This window comes from Protopterus annectens, chromosome 14.part0, assembly GCF_019279795.1.
Source record: "Protopterus annectens isolate FY-2018-M chromosome 14.part0, PAN1.0, whole genome shotgun sequence".
NCBI lineage: Eukaryota > Metazoa > Chordata > Ceratodontiformes > Protopteridae > Protopterus > Protopterus annectens.
Genome location: NC_056748.1, coordinates 1,153,995,574 through 1,154,011,725, shown reverse-complemented (window position 1 = coordinate 1,154,011,725; position 16,152 = coordinate 1,153,995,574). Strand labels below are relative to the sequence as shown.

The following is a 16,152-nucleotide window of genomic DNA, read 5'->3' as shown; positions in this document are numbered from 1 at the left end:
TTATAGCATGCTGCCTTTTTATGCACGTTCGTGAACTGTATACAGGGGAACAAGACTTTGCACTCACCTTTGAAACAAAAAAATGACACATGGCTATACTGTTTGCACACACAAGAAAATGTTAAATTAAAAGTCCTTGGCATATGAGGGTACAAACTATATCCCTATTCAATGCAACAGTGCTGGCAATGAAATAAATTTGACATGTTTGACAGAGCTTTGTAATTCATCTTACCCTTCCCAAATATTTCCAGTCTAGAAGATCAGACAGTCGTTCTGTGCGGTTTCTCTGGATTATTCGCTGTCGACGAGTTTGCTGGCAGAAGCTATACAGGAAGGATGTTAGTTGGTTACAAGATTCATCAAGACCCCGGTAACGTCGATCAAGGATGTAAATGCCTGTAGGGGAGAAAACCAATGGGCTCACGTTATTTTTCTAAAGTTTTAGAAACACAAATGGAGTTAATTTGTGCAAAAAACCCCCAAAAAAACACAATGTATCTTCAAAACACTGTAATGATAATATAAAAGAATCAGAAGCACTGAGTAAGCTGGAAAATTTCTAGCATATGAGGAAATCTTGATGGCAGCTGTTGATACACTAGCCACAAGGGTGAAAAGCAAGAGTATGAGTTAAAAAAATACAGCAACTGCTAAAATTAAAGAAGCAAAAATGTTTAAGACAAATAGGTATAATGGTTCAAGTGTTTGACTCGCAAACTCAAAGTACAATGTGTGATGAACTAATAAGCCAGTAATACTATAGTGATAATGGAAAACTTACAATGCTTTTCCAGCTTTAAGGAAAAAATATCTTAATATATTAGGGATATAGTTTGTACCCAATCACCTTTGGGAAGGAAATTGGTTAGGCTTACCATGACCTGTCATGAAAGCAAGCCTAGTAATTAGCTATGAACTTATGAAACCATGACTAAGAAACAGGGAAAAAGAATTCAAGAAACCAACAGTGGCTTGGCATAATGGTTAAGGTAAATCCCTTACAGACACAAGATGCAGGGTTTGATTCTCATATAGGGGTCATTGGCTAGGGTTAGTAAACTGCCCTTGTGGGCTACTTCTAGTACTAACCTATGAACCTACAAATGGGAGGTAATAGGTTCTGATGCTAGGAAATGCCACCTAATCAGACTAATGGAAGAAGTATATTTTCGAAGAAAGGCCCTGTGTATCATTTAAGTATTTATTGAAGGAGCATAAAATATATGAGAGGTAGATTTGTAGCTCCTAAGGTTAACATTGGAAGGGGAAGTAGCCTTAAAGGCACCTTCCCTTGTGGAAGGTGTTCCTGTTTGTAATTTTGTAGTTAGGCTGTTACCATATATTAACGAAAAAAAAGACAAAATATTTTTAGATGGGATTCTGAGGGAGTTTGTCTATGTACTTAGATGCCCATGTAATAAATATTATGTTGGTGAAAGTAAAAGGTCATTTAAAGTTAAAATTTTAGAACATATTAGGGACATAAAGAAGTGTAAGATGGAGAGCCCAGTTGCTACCCATTTTATAGAATATCATGGTAGTACTGTGGAAGGACTTCAGGTCAGTATATTAGAACAGGTTAAGGTGGATAGGTTCAATACTTCTCTTCTGAAATGTAAACTATTACAAATAATCTATTTTTATACTATTAATGTATGAAACTTTAGTCCCTAAGGGACTTAATACAGAATGTAATTGGAGAGTTTTAATTGGGTAAATGTTTTGTAATGACAGTTACTTTAGTTTTTTTACTGAATAATTAGAGGAAATTGTTTTGCATATAAAGGATGTGTGTTATTTATACCCTGAAAAGGCATTTTAGCCAAAGCACTAAGACACATTTTATCTGAAAAAAATACTGCTGTTTAGAAAACTGCTTGGTGGATTCCTGGTTGTGTATCATCTATTGTTCCTGCATCTGATATTTGGTTCTACTCTGGTTTCTAACTAATGGAAGAGCTACATACATCTTGATGTGATGGATGGAAAAATGCTTCCGAAATGCCCTTTTCAATAGTCTATTAAATTCTCACTTAAGACACAGGCACACATCTGTTACTAGAAAAGAAATCGCACATTGTTTCCATTTACATACATTACACACAACATATAGGTTTTCTTTCTTTATAGCAGTCATTCAGTTCAACATTATATAAACTGATCAATTCAAGCCTTCCAGTAAACCTCGGACCTCCTCCTCAACATTACTCTACATATACCGTTTCTGCAAACCTCATTTATTATGCATGTTTCAGTTTCTCCTGCCAGCCTGGTCGACATGGGCATTTTTTGATAGTGCAGCAACTGCCTCATGTTTACTGACAGCCATCTTCTCCTAGCACATAATTCTTCTACCTGTGAGAAATGCATGTACATCAGTAAGGTGGAATTTGTGCTCTCTCACACTGCAGTCAGTACTCCTGACAAAGAGGAGACTGCCAGTACAAACACCACACCACTCGTATCACATAGCCAAGCACAACACACCTATGCAGAGTTCCTCAATAAAAACTTACCTAAAAAGCAGAGACCTCCAAAACACTTTCACAAACATTCCACACACAACACCAAACTCATCACATACAACACACAATACCAGTGTCTCACAAACACAGCCCATAACGCAAAACAAACCATCACAGCCCACAAGGCATAATAAACTAAACATACTAGTCAATGGTGACTGAATTGAGAGACACACCAATTTCCCCCTCATCAGGCTCAACAAGGAGGTCACAGTCAGTTGTCTGTCCGGTGCCAGAATCCCCCACATCATGCACCCACATACGTCTCTCCACAAGTACGACTCTGTCATTGTCCATGTTGGTGTGAAGGACTTGAGACGTACCTCCCTGGACTATATGAAAAGAGATATGATTGAGCTCTCAGGGTGTGTGTTCCAGGCAGGCATAATCCTAGCCCTAAACAGCATCCTACCTTCACCAAGAATGATACCACAATACCAACAAAAAATAGACAGACTTCAAAAATTGGCTTAGTTTCTGGTGTTATTCCAAGGGGATTCAGCATCTGTCTGCCTGGGATGACATGGTCAACAGACCTCGATGCTTTGAAACAGATGGCCTCCACCTGTCACCACTGGGCTTCCGGATCCAGGCCAAGGCTCTCACCTCCCCCATTGTGCCTTTTTAGGCAATGTCTCAAAGACAAATTTTCCAACATAAAAGATCTGTCAAAAAGCAAACTGAAGGTCATGCTGCTCTCTCCTTGCACTGGAAAATACTGATATCTGTGCGGTCACGGAAACTTGGTTCAGGGCTGTGGAGAGCACCCCTGCCTTACCAGGCTATACCTCATTCCACACATTCTGACCCCCAAAATGAGGCCGGGAAGACTAAGGGTGGTGGGACTGTATCTTCATTAAGGACAGGCACACCTCCAGACTGGTTTGCCAGCTTGATGCACTGGAACTACTCCAGGTGCAACTGACAGATGGGCGTCTTTGTCAACTAAGTTATAGCCAGCTACAGACCCCCACCCCTCCATGACTTAGGATACCAACTCCTCTTACCTGGACCTACCTGGCTCCATCAAGGTATCCCTTAACACCCTGATCCTTGGTAATTTCAACCACCCCCACCATAGACTGGGTGAACTATTCCTGCACTAGTGGACTTACTCAATGATTCTTGACTTCAATTCTAATGGACTAGACCAGCTTATCTCATCTCCCACAAAGGGAGAAAACATTCTGGACTTGTCTCACCAACATCGATGACAGGTGCACCACTCCCACAGTGTGTTCTTCCCTGGGGAGATCAGATCATCGGACTGTTTAATTCGAAGTTTCTATCCCATCCAACACCCCAGTCATAAGCAAGCTAAAAAACTTCTCAAGAGCTGACTACAACCTCCTAAGGGAGGGTATCTGTAGCTTCAAACCACCGCCCCCTCATAGGATGCAGACAACTATGCTGAACAGTATGCTAATGCAGTACACAAGCACCGGTACAACTGCATTGACTCAGCCATACCAAACAGAACAAAAACCTGCTCCTGAAGGAAACACAAAAACCTGTTTGGTGGACATCCTCTATCAACAGGCTTTACAGCAAAAGGAATAAACTGTTATCCAAGGGTAAAATGGAACAAATTGCAAAAACTCCCTCCTTAGCCTCAATAAGTGAATTAGATCACTAGCGAAAACCTCTAAAACCAATTATGAATTGAAACTAACCTCCGAAACAAAGGGAAACTACAAAGTCTTCTTCAGTTACATTCAGGAACCTCCATGCCAAAGCCCAGGTTTGTTTCAAATTAGTACTTAACAGCATCACTTACACTGATCCGGTTGATTTTGCCAACCTGCTAGCAGATAGGCTCCACTAAAACTTCACCTCCCTGTCCCCCCAAGGCCCTTTTGACATCCCAATATACTTGTCCTGCACCTCCCATCTCTGTAGATCAAGTGTTAAAGGCCCTAGCCAAGGCAAAGAACACAGCATCCATGGGACCTGATAGCATCCCAGGCTGTATTCTGCACCATCTCCAGCAAGAACTGGCTTTGCCATTGAACACCCTATTCAACCACAGCCTAAGTACAGGCTTCATTCTAGCATAATGTCGAACTGCCATTGTCATCCTCTTGCACAAAAGGTGGTGCCACTACTAATTAGCTTGACAAGTCTGATCTGTAAAGTCATGGAGCGTATTAGTATGGATCTCAAACAAGGACAGAGGCAATCTTCAAGCATTTACCCCACCCAGTTTGGATTTGTCAAGGGCAGATCTTGCTTGTTGAACCTGGTTGACTTTGAGACTGTCACCAAGGTCCTGGATGAGGAAAGTCCAGGCATACGGTTTACCTTGACTTGGCCAAGGCCTTTGACACAATCCCCCACTCAGGCATCATCGAAAAGCTAAGACAACTTGGCATAAATCCCTATCTCATCAGGGGGTGGCCAACTGGCTCACCGACATGACTGTCAAAGTCAAAATAGGCACCTCCACCTCTGATAGTAGACCTGTCACTAGTGGAGTTCCCCAGGGATCTGTACCGGGACCCCTACTATTTGGCATCTACTTCTCAGAAGTCCAGGCAAAGACAAAAGGCCTATGGCTGACTAAGTTTGCAGACTGTAAGTTGGGTGCTGTCATTGACTCCCCAAATGATGTTAACATACTGCAAGAGGATTTCACAGAAAAGTACAGTTGCGTACATTTACCATAAATGTAGATGTTCAAGTGTATTCACTGTTGCAGTCATTACATTTGGGTAATCTGCTGGCAGGTTGCCCTCAGTCGGCCTGATTAACAAAGTCTTAGGTCCTATATTGGCTGCTGTCCCTTCTTCCATGGCGTCATGGGTATAGAACATGCAGCCAATGCCATTACATCAGTTTTTCTTGCCAGAGATGTCAGGTGCCCCCCAAATGGGGAGCGAAAAAAAAAAAAAAAAAAATATATATATATATATATATGTATGTATATATATATATATATAAAAAATTAAAAACACAAAAAATATACCTCCAAACAAAAGCAAATACACCAAAAAAGCTTTTAAGCATAGTAAAAGAAAGTAGAGGTATAGTAAGAGATAAACGGGGCTGAAGGGAGGGTAACCAGGACTGCAACAGTGAATACACTCGAACATCTACATTTATGGTAAGTGTACACAACTGTACTATGTTCTTCGTGTTTCACTGTTGCAGTCATTACATTTGGGTAGATTCCCAAAGCTATGGTTGGCAGGATGGATTTATACAGCATTTATTTATTTTATTTATTTTACATTTGTTGACCGGGCTAGTCCAACTGGATACATGTCCAGTTTCAGTGGAGGCCCGGGGAGAAAAGCTCCACACTTCAGAATAGAATCACAATAACATAAGTGCATTACTAAGATTTAGAAAATTTTACTAGTAAATACATTTTAGCTTAAGAGTAAGGAAAAAAAATCTTCTAAGCTACATATCACGTATGGATATACATACAACAAAATATAAGTAGTAAAATTGAGCACTATTTGAACTTTAAAAAGGTTATACAAACAATAGTGTTAGTAGAAAAGAATAACTAGTTTGTGAGAGTGAGAAGAATAGGGTCTGGAGACAGTGGAGGAAGTTAGTCTGGGTTTGCACAGTGGCATAGCCAGTGCGATTTAAGGTATGGTTTGAGTTTGGATTTAAATAGGGTAGTTGAAGGTAGGGAGGTTAGTTCAGTAGGGAGGGAGTTCCAGGTTTTACCACTGTGTTAGAGAATAGAGTCTCCAGCCTGATTGTTGGTTTTACTTATCTTTACCATTAATTTATTTGATGAGCGCAGGTTCTTCAGGGGGGTGATTAAATTAGTTAGTATTGGAGTAGATGTAGGATGAAACAGTATCTTATGGGCATTAGTTAGCTGGTTTGATAGAATAAGATTTGGCAATACTAGCCACCCTAGTTGATTGTTACAATGATGGGTTCTATAGGTGGACCCAGTAGCAAATCTGGCAATATTGTAGGAGCTAGCCAGCTTGTTCAGATTGCTTTTGCATAGTCTGGTATATACAGGAGATGCATATAGAAGTAGGGTTGAGATAAGGTGGGTCCTGGCTAGTGGGGTAAGAAAGGGTTTGATCCTATAGAGGGAACCTAGTTTTTTGTTTACTGTTTTTATAGTGTTGTCAATATGTGGCTCAAAGGTGAGGTTGTTGTCAATTAGTACTCCAAGTAGTTTTGTAGTAAGAGTCTGGAGATATGATTGTACCATTGCTAGATGCGACTGTGAAATGCAGTGGGGGAGCTCTGCGGGTGGGAGTAAATAGTAGCATTTTTGTTTTTTTTTTGGGTTCAGGATGAGACATCATTGAAGAAGCCAATTCTCTACTGTGTTAAATGTGCCTTGGGTTAGGGAATGCAATTGTGATAGTGAAGAGGTTGAGTATATTAGTGTGGAGTCATCCGCATAGTGGATACAGATGGCTTGAGGTAATACAGAGTGTAGGTCATTAGGAAAAATAGAAAAGAGGGACTCAATATGGAGCTTTGAGGGACACCAAGGGCAACTGGTAGGTGGGAAGACAAGTTATTCTCCCATAGTACAGCCTGTTGCTTGTTATTTAGATAGAACTGGAACCATTGTATAACTCCGCCAAGGACGGTCCCAAGCCAGTCTGAAAAAGGAGGAGGGTTGGGCTTAGGGTTAGCAACCCCATCCCGTAAAAAACAAATTGCTACAAAAACACCAACTACAGGAAACACAGACAATCTTGCCTTGGAAGAGGAGAGTTCTTCAAATGGAAGATTTATGAAGTTTTGTGGCCAAAGCCGAAGGGACGCCACAAAGCAGAGTACCCTTCTCTCTACCAGGAAAATAAACATTGGCACATGAAATGTCAGGACCATGTATGAGCTAAGCAAGGCAGCCCAAGTGGCAGCAGAAATGAGAAATAACAACTTGAGTTTGTTGGGAATCAGCGAGACAAGGTGGACAGGGGCTGGTCAGTGTCGATTATCTACAGGAGAGTTGTTGCTTTATTCTGGACATGAGGACAGTGAAGCACTTCACTCCCAAGGGGTTGGTCTTATGTTGGCCAAACAGGCCCAGAGAGCCCTGATTGGATGGGAAGCACATGGCCCTAGGATCATCACAGCTTCATCCGTACAAAGAAGAAGAAAATTGTAATGAATGTGGTCCAGTGCCACCAACTAATGACAGTGAAGAGGAAGATAAAGATCAGTTTTATGAAAGACTGCAGCAGATCCTCGAGACCTACCCAGACAAAGACCTTACTATCCTTATGGGTGATATAAATGCCAAGGTCGGATCCAGTAACATAGGATATGAGCAAATCATGGGTACACATGCTCTGGGAACAATCAACGAGAATGGTGAAAGGTTTGTTGATCTATGTGCTCTCAACAATTTGGTCATTGGAGGCAGCATTTTTCCCCACAAACGGATACACAAAAATACATGGGTCGCCCCTGACTATACAACAGAAAACCAGATAGATCACATATGCATCTGTAGAAAGTTTAGAAGAACATTACAAGATGTCAGAGTGAAAAGAGGGGCAGATGTAGCATCTGACCATCACTTGCTGGTGGCTAGACTGAAGCTAAAGCTTAAAAGAACCCAGGTTCAAGAGTCATCTAGGAGAATCAAATACAATGTTCATCTATTGAAAGATTCTCAGACAAAAGAACAGTTCAACATTGCACTGAAGAACAAATTTGAAGTGCTACAAGAACTGGTTGAGGAGGGTGGAGTAAACAGCTCATGGCAGAATGTGAAAAAGGCTGTAGACTTAGCTTATCAAGAGACACTGGGACCTAAAAAGTATCATCAGAAAGAGTGCATCACTGCAGAAACACTGGTAAAGATAGAAGACAGAAAGAGGAAGAAGGCAAAAGTAAATAACAGTAAAACTAGAGCTTCAAAGAGCAAGGCCCAAGAAGAATATGCAGATGCCCACAGAGAGGTTAAAAGATGCATTAAAATAGATAAGAACAATTATGTGGAACAGTTGGCAGTTGACGCAGAACTGGCAGCTTACAGTGGTAACACAAAAATGTTGTATGATATCACCAAGCGACTTTCAGGAAAGTACAGTAAGCCAGAGAGACCTGTTAAAGATAAGCAAGGGAAAACCATCAATAGTATAGAACATCAACTGAAAAGGTGGGTGGAATACTTTGAAGAACTTCTAAACAGACAGTCACCTCTAAACTCTCCAATTATTGAGCCAGCCAATGAAGATCTATCAATTAATTGTGAAAAGCCGAGCAAGGAGGAGATCAAGAAAGTCATCATCCAAATGAAAAATGGGAAAGCGGCAGGACCAGATAACATCTCGGCAGAGGCCCTTAAAGCAGACCTGAATATATCAGTGGAGATGTTGTAGCCACTCTTTGAAAGAATCTGGGCAGAGGAAACTGTTCCTTCAGAATGGAGAGAGAGCCATCTCATTAAGCTTCCCAAGAAAGGGGACCTTAGCAAATGCGACAACTACAGAGGTATCAATCTTCTATCAGTTCCAGGAAAAGTTTTCAACCGTATCCTTTTGGAAAGGATAAAGGACATCACTGACAAAAAGCTGAGAGAAGAGCAGGCAGGATTCCGCAAAAATAGATCGTGTACTGATCAAATTGCAACGCTCAGAATAATTGTGGAACAGTCAGTTGAATGGAACTCACCATTGTATATCAACTTTGTTGACTTTGAAAAGGCGTTTGATAGCGTGGACAGAGACACTGTGGAGCCTTCTGAAGCACTATGGTATACCAACGAAAATAGTAAATTTGATAAATCACTCATACAATGGTCTATCATGCAGGGTTATACATGGAGGGCAGCTCTCTGAAAGCTTTCAAGTAAAAACTGGAGTCAGGCAAGGATGCTTACTGTCACCATTCCTCTTACTGTTAGTTATCTATTGGATTATGAAGAAATCTACTGCAGGACAAAAAAATGGGATCCAATGGACCCTATGGAATCAGCTGGAAGATCTGGACTATGCTGATGATCTCGCCCTCATCTCTCTCAGCCAGCAGCAAATGCAAAACAAGACAAATTTGGTGGCAGTTACAGCAGTAGAGGTGGGTCTTAACATTAACAATCTGAAGACAAAGATCCTTAAATTAAACTCCACAAATACTAACCCTATCACTCTGCAAGGGAAGCCACTGGAGGAAGTGCAGTCCTTTACCTACCTTGGCAGCATAATTGACAAGCAGGGCGGATCAGAAGCTGATGTCAGGGCAAGGATAGGAAAAGCAAGAGCAGCCTTCATACAGTTAAATAGGGTCTGGAAAACAAGAGAACTATCCTTGATCAACAAGATAAGGCTGTTTAACTCTAACGTGAAGTCAGTACTGCTGTATGGGGCAGAGACCTGGGGGTTAAACAAGACCACCACTAAAAAACTTCAGACATTTACAAATAGCTGTCTCAGGAAGATTTTACGGATTCGATGGCTAGACACTATTAGCAACGCCACCCTTTTGGAAAGGACCAACCAATTTTCGATTGGGGAAGAAGTTGAGAGGAGGAGGTGGAGATGGATCGGGCATACTCTTCGCAAACCAGCAAACAATATTACAAGACAGGCGTTGCGCTGGAATCCTCAGGGGAAGAGAGGAAGAGGCCGCCCACAAAACACCTGGAGGCGAGACTTTGAGGCAGATGCTAAGCTTAGAGGCTACACATGGAACCAAATAGAACAGTTGGCCCAGGACAAGATTCGGTGGAGAGCTGTAGTTGGTGGCCCATACCCTGTCAAGGGTGACGGGCATAAGTAAGTAAGGAACCATTGCATAGCAAGTGGATCCAGTGAGAAGTTGCTAAGTATGTTTATGAGTAGCTGGTGTCGAAGGCTTTTGACAGATCAATGAAGAGGGCTGAGGATAGAGTGTTGCTATTATGGTTTATATTAATGACATCGGTGAAGGAAAGAAGAGCAGAAGAGGTGCTGTGAAATGGTCTGAATCCATGTTGGCAGGTAGCTAGTACGTTGTTTTCTAGGAGGTGGTTTAATAGTTGTTTATGAATGCACTTCTCCATGATTTTTGCCAAAGGGGATAATATGGCTATAGGCCTATAGTTAGAAAAATCTTTGGAATTACCACATTTATGCAGGGGGATGACGTGAGATTTTCCTGATAGATGGAATAGTTCCTTCAGAAATAGTTCTGTTAATGAGGATGGATATGGGGTAGGCTATAGCTTTGGCTGCGTTTTGCAGGTATTCTGCAGGTAGTAAATCTGCAGACAGGGTGGTGGGTTTAAGTTTCTTGATAAGGGTGTAGACAAAGGATGTAGGAACGGGTTAGAAGTGAAATATTGGGGAGCTGTTAGGGATAATACTGGAAGGAGATGCAGTGTCAAGGGATAGCGGATTGGCCAAAGATTGAATGGTGTCTTTGAAGAAAATGTTAAACGAACTGGCAATTTGGTTGGAGCTAAGGAGATTTGAGCCTGAGGGGTGGGTGTGATTGAGCGACCTGGGTGCAAGAGTTTCTTTATACCTGACCAGAATTTTGAGGTTTATTTTGGTGGGTTTGTTGGAGGTGGCAGTAATAGTTTATTTTATCTGACGATATGGCTTTTTTTAGTTTAATTTCTTAATTGTCTAAATATTAGTTGATCTGCCAGGTTTTGGTTGTATGCCAGCTAGCCCAGTGTTTGTTTCTATGGAGGATTTGTTGTTTAGTAGTTTTGGTGAGCCAAGGGGGCTGGTTTAGACTTGGTTCTTACTATACGAGTTGGGGCATGGTAGTCTAGAATGGTTAAAAATTTAGAGTTAAAGTATTTAATGGCATTTTCTAATGGTAGGTGTTTCAGGGGGTGACCAGTTGCAAGCTGCAAGTTCTTTTTGAAAGCTGTCAGGGTTAACATTTTTATTACATCTTATTTTCTTATATATGGTTGGGTTTGGGGTATCAGTCTTATACTTGATTAAGAAGGTGAGTGAGTGATCACTTATATCTTCTGGGAGGGTCCCTACTTTGTAAGATTGGTTTTGACTGTTTGTGAGAATCCCAATCTAGGGTGCTGTCATTATTATTATGTTTATTAGTTCTAGTGGGGACTGTAATGGTTTGTATAAAACCGTGTAGGTTGATGTGGGTAGAAGACTGTTCTGATGTGCAAGACATCCAATTTATATTAAAGTCACCAAGTATTATGGTTTCTTGTGGGTAGGTGGTGGACAGCCAGCTTAGGATAGCTTCTAAGGTTGTGATATTGTTGCCTGGGGGAAGGTAAATACAGATTATGTAAATGGATTTACATTTGTTAAGCTGAACTTTAGAGATAAGAATTTCTGCGTTGCTAGTTAGGGGAGGTTTAGACCCAATGGAGGTGATTTGTAATTCAGATTTATATAGGACAGCTACTCCTCCACCATTCTTAGAGTTACAGTCCAGTCTCAGGATGCTATAACCAGGGGGAATAACTGTAGCATCCTGTATGGTTAGTTTGAGCCATGTTTTAGAGAGGCAGAGGATGTCAAATGAATGTACATCCATGAGGGCATGTAGGTGAGCAACTTTATTGTTTATACTTCGAATATTGAGCTGGGCTATCAGGAGAGAGCTGGAGGGTCTGTTGACCAGGTGTGCATTAGTAGAATTTGATGAAGTGGTAGAATTTGGGCCTGGGTTTGGGTGTATATCACCATCAATTAGGGAGTGGACTTGTATTGCCAGAGTGAGTATTAATCCTTTACATGTTAGGTTCTGGGTTTTTTTTTAGTTCTAGGGCTGTAGTATGTGATGTGAGTGAGCCTATGAAAATTGGATGATAAATACTTTGGTGGATTGGATGTGTAATTGTGGCCATGAGGGATGATGAATGTTGGTGTGGAGATTTGTTTCATGGGGTTATGAAAGTGTAGGCGGTTGAGGTGTTCATAGGAAGTAAGTATATAGGGTATAGCTAAAATAGGTAGAAGAGATAGTAGGAGTAAGGGTTTAAAGTGTATAAAGGTAGTGTTAGGTGACACTGTAAAGTGTAGTGTGTAGGTAAGTATACAGGGATGGGTGTTGATAGAGATTAAATGGTGGGAGGTAGGCTGTAGCACTTTAAGAGGTTAGTCTATGTGATTGCTTGTACTGACAGGGGGTGTGGTTATTGTGCATAAATGTAGTAGCTCTGAGGGCGGGTGAGATTTGGGGGCTGGGTAGGGGAGCGGAGTGAGCCCACAGGGCGAACGGAGCGGGTAGAGCCACAGAAGGAGTGAGCCCTAGGAGAACAATCAGTGGAGAGCTGTTTGTTAAGTTAAGTGTAAGGTGGAGAAAGGTGGGAGATGTTAGCCTTGATAGTAGGGATAGAGGGGGTATAGTTAACTGATACAGAGTAAGAAGATATAAGGATAGAATAGGACTATAACTCTACAAGCTTGAGATGCTATGTTCCTGAGAGAAGAGTTTCAAGACAGAAAGATAGTTTAGGACAAAGGCCACCTAGTGGCTAATGTCAATTAGCTACAATAGTTCCCTTTAGGAGGTAGTAGGGTATGGGAATTGGAATTTGAGGAGAAAGGAAGAATATTATGTATTTACAAGGGTATAGGAGAGAAAGTGGGCTAGGAAGGAGAAAGGGATGGTAGTGGCTGCTAGAGCCCTAGCAGGGGAGTATACTTTATGAGCTACAATAAATTATACAATGTTACTTCTGTTGACAGAATATAAGGCCCTGCAGGACAGCAGTGGCAAAGCCAGCTCTGGATTTAGAGAAGAAAGGTAAATGGTAATGTTTGGTGAACGTATGAACTGAGGTCCAGGTAGCAGCTTCTAGAATGTCTCTGGTAGGAACACCTCTGAGAAAGGCTGTAGAAGTAGATGCAGCCCTGGTGGAATGAGATCTGATCACCTGTGGGATAGTTTTACCATGGTGCATATAGCAGAAACAAATACAATGGCTTATCCATTTGGAAATAGTCTGCTTTGAAACAGCCTTTCCCTCTGCCCCTGCAGCAAATGCCACCAGTAGTTGTTCAGATTTTCTTAGAGATTTTGTCCTATTTAAGTAAAATCTCAGTTGTCTGTGCACATCCAATGAATGCAGAATCCGCTCCCCCTTGTTCTGTGGATTGGGAAAGAAAGTTGGCAAATGAATGGTCTGATCAGGGGTGTAGCCAGCATTTTCAAATTTGTACTCACTACTCCCAGACTGCTGCCCCACCAAGCCACACCCACATCAATACGATGCTGTATGGCCACTCCCATCCAAAAGTACAGTTTTGTACCTACCATAAATGTAGATGTTCGAGTGCTAATACAGCTGCAGTCATAACAGATGGGTTCTCCTGCCGTCATGCGGGTCCTCGGTTGGCCGAATTCCAAAGTCTAGGTCCGGCGTCGGTTGTTGTCGCTTCTTCCCTGACGTCAGTGCGACAGGGGTATAAAGGAACCAGCCAATGCCATTTTCTTCAGTTTTTCTTGCCCCAGATGTCAGGTGCCCCCAGAAGGAAGGCAATACATAAATTTGTGTAATAATGCAGTGTAATATAATCAAAATACAGTAGTTGCAAGCAAATACAACATAAATGAATACTACAATCAGGTTGTATGAGGATGTGTTACCCTATAGGCCTGTCCCAAGAGGGGAAGGAGGGAGGAAACCGGACTGCAGCTGTATTAGCACTCGAACATCTACATTTATGGTAGGTACAAAACTGTACTATGTTCATCGTGCATACAGCTGCAGTCATAACAGATGGGTAGTATCCCAAAGCTAAGAAAGGGGTGGTAGGCACTAGGTGGAACTAGGAGGAGCCAAAATGCCCTGCAAGACTGCAGTGGCAAAGCCTGCTCTAGATTTGGAGTATAAAGGTAGGTTGTAGTGCTTGGAGAAGGTATGCACAGAACTCCAAGTGGCTGCTTCCAAAATATCCTTGGTAGGAACTCCTCTGAGGAGGGCTGCAGAGGTGGCTGTGGCCCTGGTGGAATGAGATCTAATGCCTGTAGGTACAGTTTTGCCATAAAGGAATAGCAAAAGCGTATGCAGTGGGCTATCCATTTGAGATTGTCTGTTTGGAAATTGGCTTTCCTGAGCTCCTACATAGGCCACAAAGAGCTGTTCTGATTTTCTGAAAGGCTTTGTTCTGTCCAAATAATAACGCAGTTGTCTGTGGATGTCCAAGGAATGTAGTAAACTCTCCCTTTGTTTTGAGGATTAAGATAAAAGCTAGGTAAATGTATGGCCTGATTTAAAGCTACCCTGGATACCACTTTAGGCATAAAGGACGGGTTGGTTTGTAAGGAAACTCTGTCCTGATGGAACATGATAAAAGGCTGTACAGCTATGAGAGCCTGTAGTTCTGAAACTCTGAGCTGAGGTGATAGCCAGAAGGAAAGCTGTTTTCCAGGACAAATATTGCAAATCTGATGAGGCAGCTGGCTCGAAGGGAGGCAAGGTCAGTTTTTCCAGAATGAAATTAAGATCCCAAGCAGGTATTGGTTGTTTCCTTGGAGGTCTTAAATTCTTAGCCCCTCTGAGGAACTGTCTTAAGAGAGGGTGAGAGAATAGAGGTGGATCAGTGTTGTATTCTGCAGAAATGGCTGAGGCATGGATTTTGATGGAGGAGAAAAAGTCCACTGCTTAGCAGTTCAGCCAAATATTGCAGTATTTGAGGTAAATTTAATTTTCCAGGATCATGGCCCTTTTTCTCATTCCAGACACAAAAACGTTTCCATTTTGCGGAGTAAGCTTTTCTAGTTGATGGCCTTCTGGCCTCCAAAATGACATCCTGCACCTCCTTGGAGAGTAGGGCCTGTTGTGATGCTAGGGAATCTTCCATGCGGCTAGATTGAGTGTTTTTAGCTGGCTGTGAAGAGTTTTGAAGCTGTGCTTTGTCAGAAGGAGAGGCATTAGAGGCAGGGTCCATGGTGGCGAATGCGTCAGGCTCCTCAGAAGTGGGTACCAGTGTTGCCTTGGCCAGTCCGGAGCAATGAGAATCATCCTTGGTCTGTCTGCTCTGGTTTTCAATAGAACTTTGGGCAGCAGAGGAAGAGGTGGGAAGGCATAAACTGTCATTGATGTCCAACTGAGAGATCGTCCACTCTCCAGGCCTTTGGATGAAAGATCCTTGAGCAGAATTTTGTCAATTGATGATTTTTGTGGGAGGCAAAGAGATCTATGTCTGGCCTTCCCCATTCTTGGATTATTTCTGTAAAACTTCTGGATGCAATTTCCATTAGGTGTGGATCTGTCATATTCCTGCTTAGGTTGTCTGCCAGTGTGTTTTCCTTGCCTGGCAAGTACTGTGCTTGTAGTTCCATTTAAGTCCATGGCCATGTTCCAAAGTGACATGGCCAGTCTGCATAGGGGGTAAGAATGTGTTCCTCCCTGTTTATGTACCACATAACTGTGGTGTTGTCTGTTCTTATCAATAGTTGACCTGGTTGCAGAAGATCCTTGAAAGCTATAATAGCATTTATTACTGCTAGCATTTCTTTTTGATTGATGTGAAGGTGCTTTTCTTTTTGGGACCATTTGCTCTGAATGCACCGGTCTGTCATGTGCGCCCCCCCCCCCCCCCAGGTGTAGTCCGAGGCGTCTGTTGTGATGACCTGATTTGCTTGAGGCTTGCTGAATGGAAGACCTGTCTGTGTTTGACATGCTTGAGCCCACCATAGAAATTCCTTTTGCAGACATGGAATTAGTGGTATTATTGTGTCCAAACTGTGGCTGTGT

General features: G+C 42.0%; 1 protein-coding gene across 1 annotated transcript in view; it reads right to left on the bottom strand.

Annotated features, from left to right (window-relative positions):
* LOC122788772 (glycogen [starch] synthase, muscle-like) overlaps positions 1–16,152 on the bottom strand; it is an 879,353-nt gene that overhangs the window by 169,383 nt on the left and 693,818 nt on the right. Inside the window, exon 7 of the mRNA XM_044055667.1 lies at positions 236–399. Coding sequence (XP_043911602.1) covers positions 236–399 — 164 coding nt within the window. The remainder of the gene's footprint in view (positions 1–235; positions 400–16,152) is intronic.